Source organism: Oxyura jamaicensis, chromosome 4 (assembly GCF_011077185.1).
Source record: "Oxyura jamaicensis isolate SHBP4307 breed ruddy duck chromosome 4, BPBGC_Ojam_1.0, whole genome shotgun sequence".
Taxonomy (NCBI): domain Eukaryota; kingdom Metazoa; phylum Chordata; class Aves; order Anseriformes; family Anatidae; genus Oxyura; species Oxyura jamaicensis.
In genome coordinates this window covers 601,069-624,574 of record NC_048896.1, presented here as the reverse complement: position 1 = coordinate 624,574, position 23,506 = coordinate 601,069, and the positions used below count along the sequence as shown (strand labels likewise).

The window sequence follows — 23,506 nt, the reverse complement described above, 5'->3', positions numbered from 1 at the left end:
AGGAGCCAGGTGCACGGCGGGGCCACGCCGCGTGCTGTTTGAGCCGTGTCCCGCAGAGCGCGTTAGTCCCGGCAGGCTGCAGAGGCAGCAGCGCTGCTGACAGTTCTATGTCTACAGGAACAGCAAAGCCCCTTTCCTCAGGACCCAGGGAGGGTGTTTTCTAGACCGAGTACTACTCTGCTGTTATGTTAATTTGCTTGTAAGGAAGTGGTAGGGGCCTTATTATCGTACTTAAGGGCACACTGATTTAAAATCATGTTTCTTTCTACACCTGGTTTGCCGTAATTGTTGTTGCAAGCTGTGCCCTAGATCACATTATCACCAGAAGAGGCTGCAAGTCTTTGTATCTGTTACAGGTTTCAGAGCTTTGATGTTTCAGGCTTAGTGCTGCAAGTGTACCTTCTGGCACTGCCATGCGATGGGTGATGCAAATAGCTCCACAAAATTACAAGACTTCTCATGTAGCCAGGGCATTTACCTCTCTTACCTTGCACTTAAATGCTTTTCCGAAGCGGGAGCAGAGGTGTAAATGTGTGACCTCACCGAGCCTGCAGAGTGTAATCACTTTCATCACCGTTCTCTGGCATCCTGTTCGTGGGTCTGTAGCACAAGAGGGGTGAGATGAATGACTTTTGGGGGAACATAAAAGCATGTCACAAAGCTTCTCATGACTAAGAGCACTGCAGATTTAAAAGAAACCTGCGAGCGCATGCTGTCACATTCAGCGTTGTTCCAGTTCTGTTATTTCTCAGTGCGGCGGGATCCAGGCACATCCAGCAGGGCAGACACGTGGTACCCCTGCACTCGTTCCTAACCCAGCTGCTGTCTGTCCCCTTGGCTCCGCAGCAGACCGCTACGGCCAGACCCCCAACGGCAGCATCAGCACGGAGGCCCCCAAGCCGCTGCTCCGCAGCCGCCTGCCCGCACCCCGACCCGGGGGGGACGAGCCAGCGCGGCCCCCCGCCGAGGTGGACCTGGGGAAGCCGGTGGCCAGGCTGCAGGACGGAGGAGCCAAGCTGGCCGGCAAGGCTGCCAACGGCGTGGTGGCCAGCCCTGCCCTGAGGACCCCCACGCTCCACGCCAGGAGACCCGCGCCCCGGCCGGGCGTCTGCGGCAGAGAGGGTGAGCATCCCGGCCGAAGCAAGGCGGGGCGAGCCCTTTTCCCTGGGCAGGTCTGTGCCAGTCCTCGTCCTGTGCATCCTTCACCCCGCGCATTGTGCCCGGGCTGAGCAGCCACGAGCACCCTGGGTTTTCAACTCTCTCCTCAGCAGAAACCAGGAAAGTAGCGAAAGTTGCCATAATGACTTTCAAATAAAGTGACTCTGAGTCACTCTCACATTTTAATTCCTGGTTGCTGTGTGTGCCAGGCCCTCTGTAACCGCTTCTGGCATATGGAGGCTTTCCTGGGAGCATCTGCTTCAGCACTTTCTCTGTTGGTCTTATTTGGGTCTTATTTGTTTTTAATAAGCTTTATACAGAAGCACGCAATATGTAGTAATAATTAGTTTGGGGCCAGATTTGAGTTGTTGCTGTCCGTCTCAGCGGAGCAGGGCATGTAGCTGTTTGTGTATCCGTGTGTTTATAGAAATTCTCCCTCGCACTGCCAGGACGCCGTTCGCTGGATGGTACGCATTGCTGTAACAGCATGTGTTTGGTGCTGGGTTTTATAAGATACTCAAGACGATGGTCATAAAAAAGAAGCATTGCTTTCTGCAGTTTGCCAGCTTTTCCTGCGCTCTTTCCAGTGCTTTTTAGATGCTGTCATCCCCTAACAGCTTCATGGTCCTGTATTTAGAAAATAAAAACTGGGCTGTATGCTTGACAAATGACTCCCACATACAATAAAGAGAAAGAATAAAAGGCCTGGCTGGGTAGCACAAACATAAAATTCATCTGACTAATACTACTGGCTTAATTTAAATTTGTTGCATAACTGGTAGGTGGAAATCTGCCTTTGGAAAAGTAAGATAGCTTTTAAAATTGGTTTATACATCGGCTGCATTTAGCGCTTACAAGTTTTATGTTTTGGCATTATCAACCATAGCATGCTGACAGCATGTTCTGGAGACACGGCGTAATAAAATCGGCTGTGTTGATCCTGGGACATATAAATAGAAGAACACTGAATTAGTAATAAAGTTATATTACATCTGTATTGATACTTTCAGATCAGCGCTAGAACGCTGTATCATGCTTTAGTGAGGACAGCTTGAGGATAATTTTGAAAAACTGGAGAAGCCAAGAGGAGATGTCAGCTGAAGGATTAGAAAATAGGCCTTTTCCTGAGAAATTCAAGCTGACCAGTTTGCCAAGGAGAAAGTCCAGGACCAGAATTGACAAAGGCAAGTATAGAAGAGGTTTGACTGAGCCCTGTGTTTGAGCTAACGCACCAAAGTGTAATACGGTTCAGTAGCTGAAAGTTTGACAAAGACCCGGTCAAGTATTTACACCAAATTAATTAACTTACCAAATAGAAGAGCATCTTGGGCTTGCGTCTAATCAGAAGCTGGAGTCTGTCGCGGGGGAAATGTCTAGGTCAGACGGGCAGGAACCCAGCCCTCGCAGCGCTTTGGAGCAGCAGAAGCAGCCGGGCACGGCGGGCGCTCCCCAGGGAGGCGCGCTCAGGAAGGGCAGCGCCGGGCGTCAGGGACGGCAGCGTGGGGACCGAGGTCTGCAAGGGTTACGTGAGCAGCGAGGCCAGCTGCACCTCGGCAGGAAAAGAGCCAAGCTGGGAACCGCAGTGAGCAGAGCAGAAAGCCGGGGGCAGGAGAGGTGAGCCCCCGGTCTGAAGCAGCCGCCCAGAAAGCGGGGCGCAGGGGCTGCGGCGGCCTCCTCGGGGCTGCTCCTCGCTTTTGAAGAGCAGCACTGCCCGGGTTTAGCTCAAGCAAACTGGCAGCTCCCAGCCAGCACCGCCCTTGCAGTCAGTAATGATACCGGGTTTGTTGTCAGGAGGTTCCTGCAGCAGCCCTCATCCTCGTGTCAGAAGGCTGTGCTGGGACAGGTAGAAGGGGCCAGGCCTTGTCCTGGCTCCCATTCCCCAGTTCTGGCTGTTAGCTGCTGACAGAGGAGGATGTTGGAGCAGACGGACAGATCTGAGCCCACTGACTCCTGACACCTAGCCCTCTGCCAAAGCTTGGCACGTAACGTTTGTGATCTGCCTTGCAGGCGAGTTCGACGGTGTCCCGAAGCCTCGGTCCCACGGCGACAAGCCCGTGATAATGCGCCCCCCAGTGAGACCCCCAGACCCACCGTGCAGGACTCCCGTCCCTCAGAAGCTGGAGCAGAGGCCAGACCTGATAGCAGGGACAGCAGAGGAAATGCCTTCCTCCGTGTAAGTCGAGGCTGCTGCCAGCCCCCGGGGGCTCGGGGGGCGTGCGGGGACAGCGGGGCCGCCTGGCAGCAGGAGCGGGAGCCGGCGTCACCTACCCGGGGCCTTGGGAGAGCAGGAGGAGAAATGCCACGCTGCCTTCCAGCTCTCTTGACGTGCGATGGCTGGAGGCGGTGGACATTGCCTTCAGCACCGTGGCAGCCCCGGGTTTGAGTTGCTTTGGAAAAGCTGCGCGAGAGCCAGCTCGGGCTCTGCCCAGAGGGCACAGCTGGGGAGGGAGCGCGGCCATAGCAAAAGCAAACACGCTGTGGGACAAACAAAGCTCTGAGCCTCGTCCAGCATAGCTCTGGGGCTGAGTTTCCTTTCTGTCACCTTCTCTATTACTTCTCATCTCAGTGCCACTGGAAGCTCCCTCCCTGCCTGGCTCTGAACAAGCCTTTCAAATGAGATGCTTCCCAGGGAAGGACAGATCCAGCTTGGACCTCTGTTAAGGAAATTGGATGCAGTTCAGCTTCGCCGTTAGATTTCTTTCAGTTTTTAAAGAGACAGAAACCCTGCTGGCTTCAGTGGGAGAAAAAACAAAAGCAAAAAAAAAAAAAAAAAAAAGTGAAAGAAAAGAAGAAAGTGATTAAGTCCCCATGGTTATCAGCACCAGCAGCCAGGACCAGTTTGGCGTGGATGGCGTGGAAGCCCCAACACGGGGCTCGCTGCTGCTGCGCGTTCACCAAGCTGTGCTTTCCGTTCCATCCTGTAGATTCTCGGGCTGCCACCTGAGTCCTTGCACTGACGTCCCTCACCCGATGCTCTGCCACCGGCCTTGAGCTCTAAGATTTGGGGTGGCCGCCCACCCAGCGCCTGTAGTGAAACAAGATGGCAAAAACACTTGTCATTAAAAATGACAGTTCCCAAGCCGGCCGTGCTGTAGCCCCTGATTGCAGCCGAAAGCTTCTTGCAGAGCTGTGTTACGTGGCTGACTCAAATCCTGTGTTTTCGCTGCTTAATCCAGGAAAGTTGCTGTGAGTTTCAGCTCCACACCTGCGGGGCACGAATGGGCTTTGCCCTTGGTCTCCTGAATCACTTGTTATAACTTCTCTTTTTATGAGGACAGTTGGAAGCTTAATATGAAGCATATAAAAGTGAAGGAGAGGCCATAAAAAGTGATGGGTGCAGGTTTATACTAGCACATGTGGTTCTGAGCAAGAGCATGGAAATAAGCAGGATGAGTAGCAGCGGTCGAGGGCTGACCGCTCGGAGTGGCGTGCAGGAAGCGCAAAGTGGAGCCGAGGGCGAGAGGAGTGCAGAAAGGCATCCTAGAAAGGGATTGTCTTCAGTGTCTAACGCTACTGCTCCTTTCCCTGCTATCTAATTAGCACATTGCCTTACCAGGAGTGACCTCTCTTGATCTGTTTGCAGTGTGGCCTCCAGGACAAAGTTCTTTGAGACGGCTTCCCGAAGAACGAGCAAGTAAGTGCTACATCTAACTCCAGATACAGGCTTCGTACAAAACTGAACGTAAATCCACTGAGTAAGTAGTAAACACATCAGTGTGCCTACATCTAAGCTAGCGTAGCACGTCTCGTATGGATTTGTCAGCCTGCATGAAGGGCAGAGACAGGACAGCTCGCGGGAGGGATGAGCAGGGCTGGCGAGCTCGCAGCAGCTGGGCAGGGCCAGGCCGCACACGGCACCTGCACGTAGCGTCCGTGCAGGGCATAGCTCCGCCGCAGCCCCAGGGGGTGATGGAGGGGCAGCACGGGCGCTGAGGCCTTTGGGCTTGGCTGGGGTGGCAGGGCTTGGAATCGCAAGCACTGTGGTTTGTGGCAGCAGATTTAATTTAGAAAATAATCTGCTCAAATAATCTTCAGTTTCCTGCGCTTAAAGATCACCAACATCTGCCAGAAGTGCAAGTAGGTTTGCATAATCCTTTGAAAAGCTGCTAGAAGTTGTCTCCTGGTGTCAATGGTGATTTCTTCACTTGAAGAATCTATCACTGACCCGACTGCTACCCATCCCTCCACTTAGGTTTATAGAGCTGAGTTTAGACTTGCTTATTTACTTGTTTTTTTTCTGTTTTCTTCCACTTTGTTGCATAGTTCTTCATCACCACAAGGCAGGATCCCAGGTGATGAGAGCTGAGACTAAAGGTAAGTGTTTCCGACAGCAATCAGACAAAGCACACGTTTAACCTCAGCTCGACAGAACGCTTGGTGGGATTCCAGCGGAGGCAGTGGGAACCTCAGAAAAGAGGTCACGAGAAATGTCCCTTCTGTAGGGACCTTGCGGAGGGAAGGACACTGACTCAGGGTGGGCCGTGCTCTTCGTTGGCGGGTGTTGCTCTGGCAGGGTGGAACAAACCAGCCGTCCTCCCGCCGTTCCTGGGCCTTCTCGCTGCAGTAGTCAGGGTAAATGCGAGGACTGTGGAGACGGTGGTGCCAAGGTCTGGGTTTGTGCTGGCTGTGGTTTTGTCATCACTGACAAACTAACTGCTGCATGCTACCCTGCTTCTTTTCTTCTTTCAGACTTCGTAACCATCTCAGCCCAGCTAGACCCAGAAGATTTTCTGTGATTGTGAAACGGACGTGGCACGGCTCAGACTTTTCCAGTTCGAATGACCTGGAGAGCAGCTATCTTACCAGACAATAATTTCAGAGCGCGCTGTCCTAAGTGGCTCAAGAAATTAGAAGAGAGGGAGATAAAAATGGAGAGAAAACCCTACCTACACGATTGTTTTGGACCGTTCCCAGTCCTTCTGCCGTTCCTCTCCGCACAGGCTGTGAAGGATCTCGTGGGGTGCCTCTGCAGGGGACCAGACACGTTTGCAGTGCTGGTTGAGCAGCCACAAGGCAGCACTGGGCAGGGGCCATCCGACGGGCTGCGGAAGGGACAGCGGAGGACGGGAGCCGTGTTTCCCTGCTTGATTTTGGGAAATGTGACTTGGCAAGGGTGGTGACTTGGACAGATGTCACGGTCGAAGCGTGAGGGGCTGATTCCCAGTGCTCGGATGCAAGGGAGGAATGGCTGGAAGCTGTGTTGCCCCCTTGCCGGAGAAGCTCCTTCCCATATGCTATGTTTTCCTCGCTCACTAAGCTGTAGTGTGTTTTCCCGTGTGTAGGAGGGCCGTGTATATTACTGGAAACACTGCTTGTGCTAAGGCAGGCAGGACAGGGACTGGGGGCCGCTGTGCTGAGCTCTGTGGGAGGCCTGGTCCCGTGGCTGGCCGTCAGCACGCCCCTGGCAGGCAGGGCAGTGCAGCCAGCGTGGGGCTTTCGGGGGCAGCCTCCTGGGAGCAGCAGGAGACGCACGGCCCTGCTCCTCCTGTCCCATCTCCCCCCAGAGCTGCTTCCCACGGACCCGCCGAGGAGCCTCTGCCCTGTGGTTATCCTGCTGGGCCAGCACGGAGGTGGTGAGGGACCGAAACGCATGGAATATGGGTCAACGCCCAGCATTTTTCTAAGAGGGACCCAGTTTCTTACTTGCTTGTTACATTAATTTCCAATCCAAGAGATTTCCACTCTCTTTTCCTCAGCAGCAGTATTGTAGGTGACGCCCTTTGGTCTGGAGGGGGACGTGTTTCCAGGCCAGGCCCGCTCCCTGTAGAAGCTTCTGTGTGGTTCCAGTCAACAGCAGGGCTCGGCTCCTGAGCCATAGAGTTTACCTGTAGATAGGCAACGAGCGCTTCCCCGCTTCCTGTGACCAGCCCAAAGGCAGCTTCCCTGTTTTCAGTGATTTTTGTTGGGTGCTGGGAGCATTCCCAAAACAGTGGCCAAACATTCCCCGTCAGCTGCGTCCCCGGTGCTCCATCCTCTTGAGCCCGGTGCGGGTTTGCCGGGGGGGTGCTGCCGCAGTCCTTTCCTTGCTGTCTCCTGGTGCTTGCCTTCTGTGTGCGCCTAGCACCAGCCGCTTTATTCCGGAATGTAATTCTGGCGCTCGCTGGACTCCAGTTCTGTCTCAATGGTGCTTCCGCTCCCTCGGGCTCCAGCTGTGCCCCAGCTGCTCGCTCCTGTACTCGTGCTCTGAACAGTGGCGTGTAAAAGTGGCTTTAAAAAAAAAAAAAGTACTATCACACCTAGGCTGTATTACGTACACCAGCATCTCAGGGCTTCTCAAAGCTGAGGTGAGTCGAGTCCTCTCTGCTGCACCCTCTCGTGAGCGGGCAGGAGGTGCGAGCAGGATCAAGGCAGAGCAGGTTGCGTTGTCATGGTCAGGTAACAGAGGGAACAGCTGAGATGGAGCTGCAGAATGGGGAGTTTAAAGGTGGGAGAGGGGGGACCGAGCCCAGGGTTGCTGCAGTAGCTGGGGAGCCATTCCCACCAGAGCCCAGCCTGGCTGCAGCCGGAGGAGCCTCCTGCCCGCCCCGAGTCTCCTGCTGCAGGAGCGCTCCTTGGGAACAGGGCCTCATCACCCAGCGCTCTCACACCGGTGGCTCCTCCACAGAAGGCCCCCGTTTCCAAAAATGCCTTCTGATGTGAGAGGTGGACTTTGAGGGCCCTTCGCAGCGGTACACTTTCAGGAGAGCGAGGCACCGGGACTTCCACCAAAAGGAGCAGGGAGGGCTGATGCATGCACCCTCCAAACTGCACCTAAAGCTTAACAAAGCTGCTGGTCCTGTTGCAGTGGTGGCTGCTCAACGTCCCGCCCCTGCCCCGCGGTGCTGCCTGCTGCTCCTGAACAAAGCCAGCCTCGTGTTTGCTCCCTGGCGCAGATGCCTGTGGGCTTACGTTTGAGTCAGAAGAAACAAAGCCGAGAGGGTCTGGTTTTGAAGCCTGACATTGTAAACAATGGAAGGAAGCAGCTGATTAAAAACTTACTTCATGGTGTCCTTGTAAATTTGTTTGTCGCATGTGTCTGTGCCTCTGTTAGCACAGCTGAGCGCGGGGGACACGCTGCTGAGCCGCCGGGTGGGCAAGGGGCACAGCCCCGGTGCAGCCAGCAGCACGGGGATGCGCTGTGGAGCGGCAGGCCCCGGGATGGCAGCCCTCAGAGCCATTTTGTCGTGTAAAGCATAGATAACTTAGAGTGTTCATAAAGTTTCCGTGAAGTTAAAATATAAAAAAGGTCCAAGTGTGCTTTCTTTTCTTCTTCAAACAATGCCTAAAGGTTGCACAAGCTGCCAGCACCCGGCTGCTGTGCAGATCAGGCTCACCCGTCCCGGTGGCGGTGCAGGATCCGTCCCTGCACACAGGGGCTGCGGGGAGGCTCAGCCGTGCCTCCGTGGGAGTGAGGAGGTCCTGCTCCCTGTCTGTCTGCTGCGGCATCGCCAAGTCCCCAGAGCCGGGTTTCTGCTGCTTCTGGTGGGAGAAACTCCTGCAGAGATGAGCCCTGCACTGCCTGTCCCGCTGCTCCCGCGCTGCCTGGAGCCCCGCTCCCTTGTGCCAGCCGCTGGTGCCCGCCTGGCTGCGTGGTCCCGTGGCCCCTCGCAGGTCCCCGTGGGGACGAGCGGCTTTGTCCCCACGGCAGCGAGCTCCTGGCACGGCAGGTGAGCCCAGGCTGGGCGCTGCACGGCTGCTCGCTTGCCACAGCTGCTGGAGGGGTTTGTGTCTCCAGCACAGCGCTTGGAAAAGAAAGTTCTGTCCCTGACACTGTCCTCTTCGTGCAGCTAATTGATGTGATTTGCTTTCTGGGGTCAGCTTCTCCGAATGAATCAGGCTTCTAATTGCATGCAGGAAAATGCACGCTCCGGGCTGAACCTGAACTGTAACCCCTGTGCCTCAAGAGCCTCGCAGGCTCTTCTCCTGCTGTTTTTTTTTTTTTCTCCTGCTGTAGCAGTGACTTCCTTTCTCCAAGGTGGAGTTCGCTCATCCACGCTGCGAAGGATTCGCTGCCTGCACTGCCTGAGCGAAGAGCTCTGCGGGCGGTGCTCAGCAGACCTCGCCGAGGGAAGCGCTCCTGGCCACGAGCCACGTCCCCGCCACCACCTGCGCGGGGCTGGGGGAGCGCTGGGCGGCTGAACCGCACCCCCAGAATAAAGACAACCACAAAACCTCCGCTGGGTCTCCGTCGTCTGCGCTGTGGTTGTCGCTCCCTCGGGGCCGGTGAGGCCCCGCAGCAAGCGCTCGTTCCGCGGCTGCCCGCAGGCACCGGGGCTGGGCGCGATGACCCCGCCGGGCCCCTCAGCCCCGCGCTCCTGTTCCTCGCCCCTCTGCCAGCGCTGCTGCGCTGCGGTTGGCGAGCGGCGCTGGCTCAGATCCGCCGGCAGCTTGCTGCAGGGCAGACTTTCTTCAACCAGAATGACTGCTGAGCCCACAGGCTTTCTTGGTGTTTTGTTGGTTTTGTTTTCGAATAAATGCCAAAATCATTTTTTAATTGTTTAGCGCTTTCAAGTCCAGGTTGCTCTCTGGACCATTTCCCCCTAAATGGCTGTATTCTGAAACCGGGGATTTTTTGCCATGAGCTTCTGCGTGCTGCTCTGGGGCCCAGCAGGGCCCCGCAGCTCAGGGCAGGGCACGGCCGGCATGCGAGGGGCAGGGATGGGAGCGCTCCCCTCGCGGAGCTGAGACACAACCTGACCGTGAGATTTCCTAACTTCAGTGGCCATTCACTGCCAAGCGTCCGGGCAGCGATGCCCAGAGAGGCGTTGGGGAGCCAAGGGGCTTCGGTGCACCTCACCTGCAGGTGTTGGTCCTTAGGGGCAAGCTCGTGGCCGAGGGGCTCAGCCGCCCAGCAGCAGAATCCCTGCAGCACGGCGGGTGCCTGGTGTGCCCCCCTGCCCCGTGCCGCCCCCTGCTCTGCACCTGGCACTGAGCGTCGGGGGGCTCTGCCTCCAGCATCCCCAGTGGCTTTCCTTCCTGTCAGCCCTGCCTTTGGCTTTTCCTCAGCAATTCCTGACAATTTGTTTTACTTCCATCTGCAAAAAACACATAATAAAGGGGGGGACCACCACCAAGTGGCTGCGGGGCGCTGGCGGGGAGCCTCCCCCGGGCAGGGGCTGCTTGCAGGAGCCACACCTCAGGGGGTGCCGGGAGCTCCCTGAGCCCCAGCTGCTGTCCCTGCTCCTAAACCACCGCCTCGGTGTGTTTGTGGCTGGGACGTTGGCACTGACCCCGAGCAGCCCTTAAAACTGACTTGCATAAGCGTCCCGCGAGCACATCTGCGGCCACCACTGATGCGTGGTGGCTTTTGGGTGGAGGGCACCAGCCGGGTGTGGCGATGCATGCGGAAATAATTCAGTGGTGGAAAGGAGACCAGAAGCTGCGCGGCTCAGGAACTGCTCTGGCCACGTAAGATGAGTAAGTTCAGCTCTTGTGTCCGTGATGAGCTTCAGCTGAATAGCAGAGAGCATGCTGACCTGCATTTCAACCTGTGGCCCTAATTAAATGCCATAAACCAACAACAGCAACACTTCCTCAGCAACAACCCTTGACACTTTTTCAGGCTCCTAATTGTTTTGTTACTCTTGGTATCTTGCCTGCAATTATTTTGTGCTGTTCCAGCCCGCGTTTGAGGCTGCTGGACTTTGCAGGCATGCCCCATAGCTTCACAGCTCACCTCTGTCCCCATCGTCTTTGTGTTCCGGCGTGCCAGGAGGTCGCTCCGAGAGACCCCTTGTCCCCAGGCCAAGCCCCCAGTTTGCACCCCGTGACACCCGGCCGGGCACCAGCTCCGGGAGCCCGGTGCTGCCTCCCCAGTGCCCACTCAGCACCACAGCGCGGGGCGCGGGAGGGCAGCCCCAGCACGCCCTCCTCCCGGCAGGATTTATTAGAGTTCTGGGCATTTTGACAGTCAGCCTTTTTTCTATTAACGGAGAAGAAAATCGTTCCTCTAGCAGGGAACACCAAGTGCCTGCAGATTTCTTCACTGCTGAACGCCGCAGCGTGCTGGTGGTGGGTGAGCTCTGCCTGGAGCACAAGTTTCCCTCCCCGAGTTTGTGCGTGAGGTTCTTGGCATGTAACATGAAGTGCTTCCTTCGCTCCCGCTTAGTTTTCCCCCCTTCTCTTTGTCTGGGAAGACTAATCCTAAGAACATAAACTGGCACGAGCCCATGGCCCTGATCAAACTAATACAGCACGCAGCACAGGGAGCACTGCAGAGAACGATCCCTCAGCTCTCCCAGCCTCGCCTGCACCTCACTGCAGCCCCAGTGCCTGGGGGCTCGGAGCCCCGACAAGGAGCACTCAGCACGCCGGCGGGCACAGCGGGGATGGGGGCTCCCGGCACGCGGGGGCAGGAGGGCCAGCAGCAGCTCGAGGGCTGCTGTCCTTCCTAGCGCCTTGTTTCTCTTTGCAGCCTGAAAAATCAGTGTCTGGGGCTGTCATTTTTCCAGGGATGGGTGCCCTCAAAGCCATGCTGTTTCAGGGAGAGCAGCTGTTTCCTTTTTGTGTTAGCTCTGGGATTAAATGATTACAGATTAGGCTGAACACTGAAGCACTATCACAACCGTTTTGGTGTCCCAACCCACAGATGCAGTGTTTCGCTTCCTTCAGGAAAATGTTTTGACCTAATCTGAGCAAGAAAAATATTTTCCAGCGTAAGTAAAAACCCATAGGTTTTTATATGGAGAAAGCATGTAACAGGACAAAGGTGCCAAGTCTGAGGCTGGGCCTCCGCTAGGACTTCCCAGAGGAAGAATTCGGAGAGGTTAAGGGCACACTTCAGTAGACACATCTATATGATAAATTTAGAACTGAAATGTACTTAGTGGAGCACTGACAACTGAAATTTATGTGCTGCACAGAGACCCGTGCAGGCGCAGGAGCCCGCCCACGCACGGCTTCCTGCAAGACCAGAGTCTTAGCTTTGAGCCACATAATTGTCTCTGGCCAAACTTGCTGCACAATTAACCAGCTGAATGCTGTGATTTAGGGGCAGATTTATACACAGACGTTTTCTTGGCAACCACCAGCAACCTTACTCGGCCTATACATAAATCAAGAGTAGGTTGACCAAAAAATATCCTGCGATTGGACTAAAAAATCAGGAGATGCTTTGAAGCAGTAAAAGCTGTGGCACTTTATTTTCCTTATATTTTCGGAAATGTGTGCAAGAAGTTCCTTCACGCCCTCTGTTCCCCTGGCATCTCACCGAAGAGGCTGCCACCCACGGGACTCGGGGGCAGCTGGTCCCCACCGGTGCCCCGGCCCCGCGTCCCGCAGCCCTTCCTGAGGGGCCGTCACCGCCCAGCGGGTTTGGGTAAGGAGGAACCAGAGCTGGTGGCGTTCCTCATGCCCGGACCGCGCGGTCAGCCTGACCCCACCGCAACCTGCAGGCTGCTTTCATGCTTTCCTGCTCGTAAGGAGGATTTCTGTGGGAAGCTCGTATGTAAGCATACATTAAAATTGAAGAAACCAGTCTTTAACTAGACCAGCCGAGGCACTCGGCACAGCCGCACGTTGCCGCAGCCGCCCCGGGTGCCCTCGGCCGTGCCCCCGCAGGGCTGGGGCTGGGCACCGCGGGGGCATCACCTCCGTGCCCCGAGGGGCTGGAGGAGGGCAGAGCACCAAGATGCTGCCGGCAGCCACAGAGAACAGCGGGCACAAAGCACTTCCCTGGGCTCCAGGTGAAGCCCAGACTTCTAATTAGTCTGTTCTGGAGGGAGCTGTGGAATCTTAATGAAAGTTGGAGAAACTTAGCCAAAGGTAAAGAACACTTAAAATAACCTAGCTTGTGGCCAGCCCCTGCTGTGCCGGGACAAGACCCCGCTCAGCTTTCACAGCTGGGAGTCCTCTGCTATGAGCGTTTGTACCAACAGCCTCAGTCTCTGGGCTGTCCCAGGGCTGTTGTCTGTGACTGTCTGGTTCAGCAGCCAGCAGGCACCTGTAGCACGGGGTCCTTCTGCTGCTCTCGGGCTGGGGGCAATGATCGCGGTGAGCTCCCTGCTAACGGAGCTGCACCCACGGCTGCTGGAAGGACGCGGCCCCGTGCTGCGAGGCAGCTTTAAGAGGGGTAGTGCAGTCCAAAATCTGGATAGAGCTGGAAGGCACACGGGGAAATCATTGCCAATGCAGCTGTGTCTGTGTGTGCAGGGCTCTGCAGCCCTTGGGGAGGCGAACCACTGTGGAAGTCAGTGTTTAAAGCAAGTCATTATCACATTATGAAATGGAACAATTTTTCTGATTTACAAATTCCCCACTGCCTGTTCTGATACACATGCAAGCAAAGTGCTCTGAAGCACGGAGCCGTTCAGGGCTGGCTGACATGAGATGTTTCCAGCTAAGCCTGGTTCCTGCCTCGGCTCCTCCTGCCCCGACCCACCCCGCAGCAGCAGGGCCCTGCTGGCACGCAGCCTGCTGAGCCCACACGTGGTAGGATGTGCTTGTGTGTCTGCGGGCAACCACAGGGACCGTCCAAAGGACAGAACAAAAACGAGGCTAGCAGCTTTATTTGGAGCCCCTGTGCTCTGAATTCAGAGCCAGGGCAGAGTGCTGACCGATTCAACAAGTATCAAAACCAGAAATTGTCCTTGCCAAACATATTCACTAACTGTATCTTACTTGGGCTTTCTTTCTTTTCAGCAAAGAGTGAGGATGTAAAAGGAAGACATTGGCTGAACCCGTTCTGGACCTGCACACCATAATTGCTTTAGTCTTCCTCCCGGTAACAGAGCTGTGTCTGGGGATCTCTGTGCGCCCCAGGGTAACAGACACGGGCCGGAGTCCTCCAGGCACACGTCTCAGCACGGGCACTGCCGCCGTGCCGGCAGGGAAGGGTTCTGCTCTGCGGCCACAGGGGAATCTGCATTCCTCACACGGGGTTAGGAACTACCTTGAGGCAGCAGCAGTTCAGGTGTGATTTGTAGGTCACGATGGTAGTCATGACGGACGGATGTGCAATGGACATAAACGTGCAGTGGGAATGGCTGGAGCGAAACCAAGCAAAGCTAGTTCAGATAACACAAATCTGCCCTTTTGACAAGATCCAGTCCTTTGCAGCCCCTCAGAGTAATTCCCTACTGTCCTCAAAGAGGCAAATGCTGTGACAGCCCCGGGAGGCTGGAGCCCATTAGGAGCCAGAGCCCAGGAGATGTGCGGCACGGGCAGGACCGGGTCAGCCACCGCACGTGGTTCCTGAACGTCCCGGGGGACGCTGGTGGCCACGTAAGAGCTCGGTGGGGTACACTGAGTCAAAAATACGTTGTTGGGTATCTGCAAGGGCAACAGCCTGAGAACTGTGTTGGGTTTTTCAGTGTCAATTAAGGATGAACTTTGGAAGTAACACGGTCATTTTCAGCTGTGACTCAGATAAAGGGACGGGACCGGATTCTCGGCAGATGACTAAACCCGGTACTACTTCACATGGACAAGGTTTTTTGTATGGTAAGTACATTTTGCTTTCAGTTTGTGTGGTATTGGTACATGTACCACTGCTGTGCAATTATACACTAGACATTTCCAGCTATTTGTGAACTGATGAGGTATTATTTTTTTTCTAAGCTCCTCCGTTTGTCTCACAGTGAACAAATCTTGACCTTGTGCAATACTCACATCTGTGCTTTGAATTAAAAAGTGGGCTGATAAGCAGTCTATTTTATTACTTGGAGAGCACAGGTCAATTTTATAATGAAGTTACAGCAGAATGGATTTACAATTGCTCATAAAGATTCTGAAAACAACAACGAAAGGAGGAGGACACTGGCCTTTATTAGCTCCTTGCTTCAAGAAACACATTAATCAAATGATATCCAATTTTAAAAGACCCAAAGAGGCAAATATGAAAGGATTAGTCAGTAGATGGGTAAATGAATTAACAGTTCAGACGTGTAATTAATAGCGAAAATCCAACTGTGAAAAATAGCCTATGAATAACCCAACATACAGCCTCATCCATTTAAAAATGACCCAATTATTCCTGGCATCTTCAACATCTATTATTTGTCACACTGAATAACATTTTTTTTTCATGCACATAACTGAAATAAAAGCCAAATACACGCATACAGCAGTTTTCCAACAAACAAGATTCTGCCTTTTATTGTACTTAGAACAACAGATTTTAAGATTACAAAAGAGCTGAACACCAAGCATGAAGGTCTGTCCCGTGGCACAGCACGGACCGAGTGCTTGCACGGGACCCAAGCATGGGCTAATAGTCAAAAACTAAATAGTTTGATTTCCCCTACTGTGGTATAATTGGCTTTGTCTTTATCCCGGGTGCCAGACAGGCTCCCCTTTTTGGTTTGGTACAAGAAGGGATGTCCTTCAGTCCAGCGCTCTGATTTCCCGGCCACCTCCCGCGCGTTCTCCGCCGCACCTCACGGCAGCGGGGGGACACCTGCTTCCAGCCGCGACGACACCGTGACACGGCAGGTCTCCATTTTCCTTATTCTGTGTATTTAAGGCCAGATCGTAGTTCCAATAAAGAACAGCAACAACAAAAAAAGGAACAGTGGCAACAATCCAACCAATGTCTTTCTCTAGAAGCAGAATTTGGCCTCAGATACTATTAATTTAGGCAAAACACTGCCATTTTTGAACAGTGACTAGAAAAGACCGCAATGTTGCAATCACGGTAAAGTTGCAACCCTCGTAGAATGATGTGCGTGTGCTTCAACTAAACTGCAAATCGTGCAGAGGACAAAGGTTGGCAATGCAGCAGAGAGGTCCCACAGAGACAGGGCAAAGGCGTTTCGGTACCGTGTGTGGGAAGCCAAGAGCTCAGCCCTCACCTTGGAATCACTCACTTGGAAATAGGCTGGAGAAATAACCGCATTAGTGTACCTGAAATTCTTTCTGCCCAATCTGTAGGCTGCTTGTTCCTTTTCTTTTGGTAATCCTGTGGTGTTTGCTTCATGACTTCACTTAGCTATGGTGAAACAAGCAATTGCAAATACGTTACATTATGCTTTGTTACTTTCATGAATATAGCTGTGGGTTGAGTCCTCCCCAGGCGAAAAGGCACCAGCAATGAGCTTTTTGGCTTATTACAAAGAAAATAAAATATATCAATATAGAGAACTCTTTTTATTACAGAGACGTTAACAAATAAAAACAGCATTAAATTGCCACAGAACACAAAATACCTGGCACAGAGAGCAGCTTATTATAAATTTGCTGTGGTTTTATGTGTGGTGCAGATATTTGCTTTTTGAATCACAAAGGCAGGTTCCCCTGCCTTTTTAAATGGGAATGAACAAAAGTCTCTCCTTGCTTCCTCAAAGCAGTGACTACGGCCCCGGTGAGTGAGAATACAGCGGTGTGGGAAGGTTGCAGTCTGAGCCTTTTCTTCTGGAAACCCATGGCTCGATGGGCAGCTCGTGCCTGAGGCACTGGCGGCCTCCTTCCAGCTCTGCTGCCCCTGGTGCCGGGCACTCGCCGGGTGCGCCGGCCGTGGCTGCACTGCGCCTGCTGCATCGCCAGCTCCTGCACGACTGGCCAGCAGGCACCAGCACGTGAAGAGAGCGAGTCTGCCAGTCCTTGTGGTACAAGAAAGTGTGCCTGTGCCTCTAAAAATTCTACTTTGAAACTTCATTTAGGAAGCAGCTACCACTTTGTAGTTCCAGGATTCTGCCCTAAAGTGCAAGGACACCTTGTGCAGTTGGAGAGGGCAGAAATAAAGCATGCTCTGTTGTCCCTCAAGTGCAAACACTACCCCTGTCTAACCAGAGTCAGTTAAAGGAAAGCTGCAGATGCAGACTCTGACACTGAACCATGCCAGTGCACGCTCCATTCGTGTCATGCGAGGATGGACCCTTGACACCTGGGCAGTACATAACCCAAAAAAAGTTGAAATCAAAAGCTCCCATTAGTATTGGCACACAGACTCATCTCCTGACAAGTGCTTAGTTACCCTCAGTGTGCAAGCAGAAAATAAACCTTCTTACAGAAGAACATTAAATAGATATTTTTAGCTATATAAATTGGGGCATGCCTCTCTATATATAAACTATATATATATACATTTCACTTACACTGTTTTATTGAAACATCTTGGCAGAGGGATCAGTACCTGGAGCAACAGCTGCCCGTACGTAGGAGCTGCAGAGACAGCCCTGGGTTAGATGGCTGCAGGGAGGCCAGCTCTGCCCAGCCACGTGCCAGCCTCCCCGGCACCACCCCAGGCACTCTGCGGGCCGTGGCAGTGACCTGGCTAGCTCCGCACACACCAGAACAAAGTGTGACTCCGTTACACCGCAGCAGAGGTGATAAGCGCCCTCACCTTCCTCCCCAGGTCCAATCCACTTGGTGTTTGCCTGCCTGTGCACGGTGTGGGATGCTCGTTGCTCTGGCTTAACCTCATTTTTTCTGAACCCAAGCAGAAGGCTCCTCTTGGCTTCTCTGGGAGCAAGTTAAGGTGGTGCCAAGCTCTCCAGAAGCAGTCACGCAGCCCCTCCACCCCAGCTCCATTTGCACCCCTTGTCTCATGGAGCTTGCCATACCATAATGCTCCTGCCAGGCCCACAGCAGTGTGTTCCTTGTCCCCCACCTGCTGCCTTTGAGGGGAGCCGATGGTCTGAGCAGTGACCAAGCTTACACCAGCACAAAAGCCCCCGGAGTGCCCTGCAGTGCACAGGCGGGGGCTGCAGGCCCTGGAGGGGGTCTGCTGCCCGGCTGCGCCCGGGGACCTCGGGGACGCCGCGACAGGATTGTGACGATGGTGAGATTCTCTTCGCTTTATTAAAGCAAAAGTAGACAAGAAAACGCAAAAGAAAACACAAAGTACAAAGATATATGTCAGGATCTGGACTTTGGTATTTCTTAAGCCTCTTTTTTTCCAGTTCCTGCAACAGCTGATAGAAATAAACAAAGAAGCAGTGTTAGCCTCCCCCCAGCAAATACACACTTGGGTGCTACTGATCCTGGCTCCCAAACCCTCCAGCAATTCCTCTGAGAGTATCATAAAAAGCTGACTTCTGGGAAAAAAATAAAAATAAAAATTTGCAGAAATGGACTTTGAAACCAAGAGCTACAGAGCATAGCCCTAGTCCACAGGAGCTGTGGGGTGTTTGTGGACAAGGCAACCCAACTGCCCACCTACACCATCGGACGGGTGGGACCGCAGGTGAGCACATGCTTCCTTCTTAAAGCACACTTGGCTGGAGAGGCATCATGCACACAGGCTGCAGGCATCTAGCAGATGAAGGCAGATATACACGGGCAGTATCCTCCTTCTAAATTCTTTTTCATTCACACTGTGCATCCACCAGGAAATCAGTGTATGCAAATCCCTATTATATCCAATTTCTTCCCAGCCTCCCAGCAGAAAAGTAACCAGCAGGCTACCTTCACACTTATTAACTAATGAAAACCTCACTGGCATGAGCTCCTGCAATGTATAAAGCTCTCCAGAGAAGCCATTTAGACTGACCATAAGCATCCTCCTGTTGATGACAGACATCAGGGCATTTTCAAGCCAGTTATTCATTATACTCCTCTCCTAATAGCCAGAAAATGTTCAAGAATGGAGGAATACACCAGCAGGGCATTTAATTGATTCATTTGCAAATATGAATAGACCATACAAACACTTAAGATGCTTGCAGCCACAGCCCTCTAAATAGAAGAAGCTATTGAGGATCTCTGCCTGTTGGCTGATGCTCAAGAAAGTCATCTGTGGCTTCTGGTGCCACCTTCCAGAAGGGATCTCAGGAGGAACAGCTCGACCAGAGCCACAGATACCAGGAGAGGAAATCTCAGTACAAATAACTGTAAAGAGAGACCCGCCATTCAGTGTTTCTGTTTTTCCGCACCCCTTCCCTTAAGGAAAACCCTGTACAGCATGACTGAAGAACATCAGTAAAACTAAAGGCTCATTCTTACTGAGAGTTTGCAGAGAACCCAGATGCACCACAAAGGCGTTTGCCGGCAGAGTTGATGGTTACACTCAGCTCGTGAAAGGTCCAAGAAGCAGAAGAATTAGCACTGTCTGCGGCATGGCAGAGTCAGGAGACTATGTACAGGGCATCAACCGTCCCGAACCCAACTCTCTTCTCTGTAAAGACGTCTGACAAGCTTGACTAGCTGGCATTGCGCAGAGGGAACACAGTGTGGTTTGTGAGGAGGCTCACCGCTCCAAACTCCCAAATTTAACATGCCCTTCCTGCATGTTTGTGCTGGGAGACCACAACAGCACACTGCACAGGGGCACCATGTCTCCCACAGGCGAAATCGCTGCCTGTCAGCAAAACCACGGGCAAAGGCCTCATTTGCTGTTCAGCTGTGTCTGTGCGAGGACCGCCTGCAGGCAGTCCAGGCCGGCCCTGCCAGAGCCTGCCCTGATTCACTGGCCAGGGCTGGCAGCACAGCTTCGGTGGGCTCGCCAACGTGGGGAAGGGGAGAACCAAAATACCAAGGGGAGGGACGGTTTGACTGCTTTGTGAGAAGTGGAGCCTGCCAAATAAGCAAATCTGGGTGTGGGCTGGTGGGTCTGTACTTCCTTGCGAATGTGAGGTATAAAATGGAGTGACGCCAACATCTATGCCTGAGAAACCAAGCCTCCTTTCCTCAAATATTCCTGACCATTGGGAGCCATCGGCAACTGCAGATCTATCAGCCTTTGATTCTGTCTGGTTTTGAACTGAATGCCCAGGTTCGCTAGGGTGTGTTTACCCCCTGCACAGGCCGTGCTGCGCCCTGCATTGCATCGGCCCAGGCACGGCGCGGAGGCGTGATGGTGCCCACAGGAGGGGCCTGCAGTCAGCTACCAACATCAGCAGGAGCCACGCACACCTCTACGGAGAGAAAGGGTCTTTTAAGCATTTTCTTTACACTTCCCTGAAGCGCCACGGAAATACCGTGCCTGTTGCCGCGACCATCGCCCATGGGATAGGATTAGTAACAGGTCACAGATCCTGCAGTGACGGTCCTGGCTGCTCCCCTCCTGGGACGTGGGTCTGCTGGCGTCAGAAAGACGAGTTTGGACAAATGGAAAATAAGCAGTGCAGCTGAAAAACCTGGGCCTCGGACACCCAGTGTGAACGGAGCTGGTGTGGGGCAGAGGCAGGCAGGACTGGCTGTGCCTGGCGGCAGGAGGGCAGAGGCTGAGGTCCGAGAGGCGTCAGGCACTTGTGAAGGTGGGGTAGGGCTGTGCCTGCGGGGCAGCAGCTGTCCGCCACCGGAAGGTGGCTGCTGAGCGCCCAGGCGTCCGGGCACACGGACATCCAGTTTGCCTCAGGAAAAACATCCCAGGTGGAAAGCAGTAGCCACCCAGAGCCCCTGGGGCTTTCCAGAGGTCGCCGTCCCCTCCAGCCCCTGCAGCGACAAAGGGCGGCACACCGTCGGCAGCCCCTGTGTGAAGGCAGGGCACCTTCCGACTCAGAGGCAGGGTCTGTAAATTCTACAGCTTGCAAATTTGTCTCTTTCCTCTAACTCCATTTGTCTACTGCAACACTTTAACTTGTCTGCTTCCCAGCACCGTAACTCAAATAAAATGTCCCAAAGGAGGCCAGTAAAATACCCCATGCCCAAACGTAGAGGTTCGACCTGCTTCTCACCTTGTTTTGTTTTACAGGGAGGGAAAAAAAGAAAAACAACACAAAAAAAAATACAGAAAACAAAAACAACCAAACAACCTACTGGTGGCATTTCTCCCAATCTCCCGTGGCCCTGGGCCACTAGAAGTCACTGCGGAAAAGCCGAAGGAGAGAGCGCAGACACCGTGCCAGGGACACCAGGCCACACGCCACGTGTCCCAGCAGACCAAGCCAGCCAAACCTAGGCAGAAGCCGTGGCAGGTAGTTCAGTTCAGAGGTACCACAGGAAAAATAGAAATCTAAGGAATCCCAGCAGGTAGTTGCTACTGTCTGTCTTCTCGGCACACTGTCTTTAGAGGGGATTCCCCAAGGCACTGCAGTACAGTAGTGCAGAAACAATAGGCAGGAGATGGCTGAAATGGGGGTGGCAGAAGTGGGAGGTCCCCGCTGGAAGATCACTCCGCGTGGAAGTAGATAGGTTTGACTTTTCCAGACAGGATCTTTGGAACCTGCACAGAGATGATCTCGGCCATCATTTCAGGGTAGTCCACGCTCACCATATGTGCCTTAATTAAAAGGTCAAATGTAAACTGATGCAGATCCTTGGCAATCTAGGAAAGAAAGAATAGCCGTTAAGCAAAAAGCCCCTGCTCAGTGATTTCTCTGGGAAGATGCTGAGCAGACAGCAGCAGACACAACATACCAGGGCTGGACCTGGTTTGCTCTCTGGATGTCACTGCCCTGCTGGCACTTACCAGGCAGCAGGTATTAGACATCTAACTACATGGGCAGAGGGCTGAGCCCTGGCAAGGAAGGAGGGCCTAAGTTCTAAGTCACAAATAGGGATTTATTTATTTATATATTTATTTATTAACGCTGAAAGCAGAGTAGATTCACAGAGGGGCACTGTGATTTAGAACCGTTTTGCTAGGCTATCATTGGAAAATACTTGTCTACAAAGAGCTCTTCATTGCTAAAAAAGAAAGCTCAAGGACCCAAGCACAAGGGTGGCTATCGCAGGGAGTGGCAGGCACAGCTAAGTGTCACCTTTCACTCCCTGAGCAGTTAGGTGCTCTCTTTCCTCTGTCACCTAATCTAGGAGCATTCTGTAATACTGTCCTGCAAATGTGTGTTAACAGTTACAAAGAAAACGACATTACAAGTGCTTTGACAACCTACGTGCACCTAGTCTGCTTCTAGTTTGACAACTTGCAAGGTACACCTGTAATAAGTAAGCTTATCTTAGCATAAATTACTCCATTTCACTCCTCTCTTTCTTCACCGAAACACCGCCTGGGTCCCAGGTGCTGATGCTCTTGATTCCTGTTCAGCTGCTCCAGGGACCTGACAATGGGCAGAATCTGCACTGCCTCCTGCCCACTTGTCTCCTTCTTTTTAACAACAGAAGCACCTGGACACAGCCAGGGCTGTGTGTGGAAACACTGGGGGAGAGGAGCAGCACAAAAATGACAACAAAAGAAACTAAAGGAACAATTACAGTTAAGACATCGCGAGCACAGTGTTCATGTCTACGAGGGCTGTAACGCCATTTCCCGATGTTCCTGCATCAGCACGATTCTCTGCTATACTCCCAAATTCCTACGTCCCAAATAAATCTAGTAACTCTGGACTGTGTACAGACATCTCACTGTTCTCTTACAGGATGCACGGAGTCCAGGACCTTGGTGAGCTGGTAAAATCGCCGAGAGCAGGAGGTAGGGTTCTTCCTCTTGCAAGCGATGATGCGGTCAAGTTCCTTAATGTAATTCATTCGAAGTTCATCAAAGAGCTTCTGGTTCTTCAGGCCATCCACTGGAACTGGATGGAACAAGGAGAGGAAACAGTAAGAGTTGCCCAGAAAGCGCAGAGAAAAAGATAAGCAACAGGAAAGCTGAGGAAATGGTTAACACAGGCCTACTGGGAAAGGTCGGCCCTCGCTCTGATCAGCCCATCAGACCACTGCTAACCAAGGACCCTTGCTCAGCACTTGTTACGGAAGGGAGGCACAGGACCAAGATGCAGCACCGTTTTCCTGCTCAGCAGCCGATGCGAGCGGTGCCCAGAAGGGCAGCAGATGGGCTGAGGAGCCACCTCGTGCAGGAGCTGCACGGGAGAAATGCTGCAATGTGCAGGGGCAGGATGGGCCCGCTGCAGCGGGTTCGGGCACGGCGTCCTTATCCTTACGCTTGGCAGCTCGCTGCCTCTGCGCAGCTTGAAGCTGAGGAAAGATCCAATGTCATCCCTTGGGGAGCACAAGTACATGCGTATGTACATGGCAAAGCACCAGACACTTTCAGGGCAATACTGCGTATAGCAGCTGGTGATCTGTTGCAGGAAGGATGTGAGTACTTACTAATACTGAAGAAGAGTAGAGCCTTCATACAGAGAAACTCCTGGGGTGTGATCTGAAGCCAGCCAAACTCCTGAGAGAGGTGCCGCATCCTGACACATTGGCTGTACATTCTGGATTTGTGCATCCGGTATCTGGCACAACAAGATGCACAATGCATTGGCAGGAAGATTAAAGAATTGCTTGTGTGATGTGTGGGTGTTGACAAACGCTGCCTGGCCCAGAAACCCAGCCTCGCCTGGAACATCCCCACTGCAGAGGGGGAATGTTGACAGCAATGAATGAATGTTGAATACGTGAGAGGAAAGTTTTTCAAAATACCTCCATGTGACCTTCTGTGCCTGGAAATGGATGACTATCTTGGATATGCAAGGTTCATTTGACCCTCTGCCTTCTTGAAAAATGACTGCATCGATTCACCATATTCGGCTATCCAAAAGGGACACGAAGCCGAGCTCTGAGCTCTCAGACCGGAGGCGTGGTTTTG

General features: G+C 53.2%; 2 protein-coding genes across 4 annotated transcripts in view; one reads left to right on the top strand and one right to left on the bottom strand.

Annotated features, from left to right (window-relative positions):
* The window catches only part of OPHN1 (oligophrenin 1), a 63,330-nt gene extending 54,955 nt beyond the window's left edge, over nucleotides 1-8,375 (top strand). Inside the window, exons 21-25 of one of the 3 annotated variants that reach the window (XM_035324436.1) lie at nucleotides 847-1,122; nucleotides 3,166-3,331; nucleotides 4,742-4,792; nucleotides 5,422-5,472; nucleotides 5,848-8,375. In XM_035324436.1, coding sequence (XP_035180327.1) covers nucleotides 847-1,122; nucleotides 3,166-3,331; nucleotides 4,742-4,792; nucleotides 5,422-5,464 — 536 coding nt within the window. In that variant the 3' untranslated portion in view covers nucleotides 5,465-5,472; nucleotides 5,848-8,375. Of the gene's footprint in view, nucleotides 1-846; nucleotides 1,123-2,168; nucleotides 2,335-3,165; nucleotides 3,332-4,741; nucleotides 4,793-5,421; nucleotides 5,473-5,847 lie in introns of those variants that run through there. The other 2 variants (XM_035324437.1, XM_035324438.1) reach the window with 2 other exon arrangements.
* Nucleotides 8,376-17,843: 9,468 nt separating this feature from the next.
* Nucleotides 17,844-23,506, bottom strand: part of AR (androgen receptor) — a 58,775-nt gene continuing 53,112 nt past the window's right edge. Inside the window, exons 7-10 of the mRNA XM_035324166.1 lie at nucleotides 23,023-23,153; nucleotides 22,330-22,487; nucleotides 20,471-21,280; nucleotides 17,844-20,439 (exon numbers count right to left, since the gene is read on the bottom strand). Of these exons, the coding sequence (XP_035180057.1) occupies nucleotides 21,125-21,280; nucleotides 22,330-22,487; nucleotides 23,023-23,153 (445 nt within the window). The 3' untranslated portion in view covers nucleotides 17,844-20,439; nucleotides 20,471-21,124. The remainder of the gene's footprint in view (nucleotides 20,440-20,470; nucleotides 21,281-22,329; nucleotides 22,488-23,022; nucleotides 23,154-23,506) is intronic.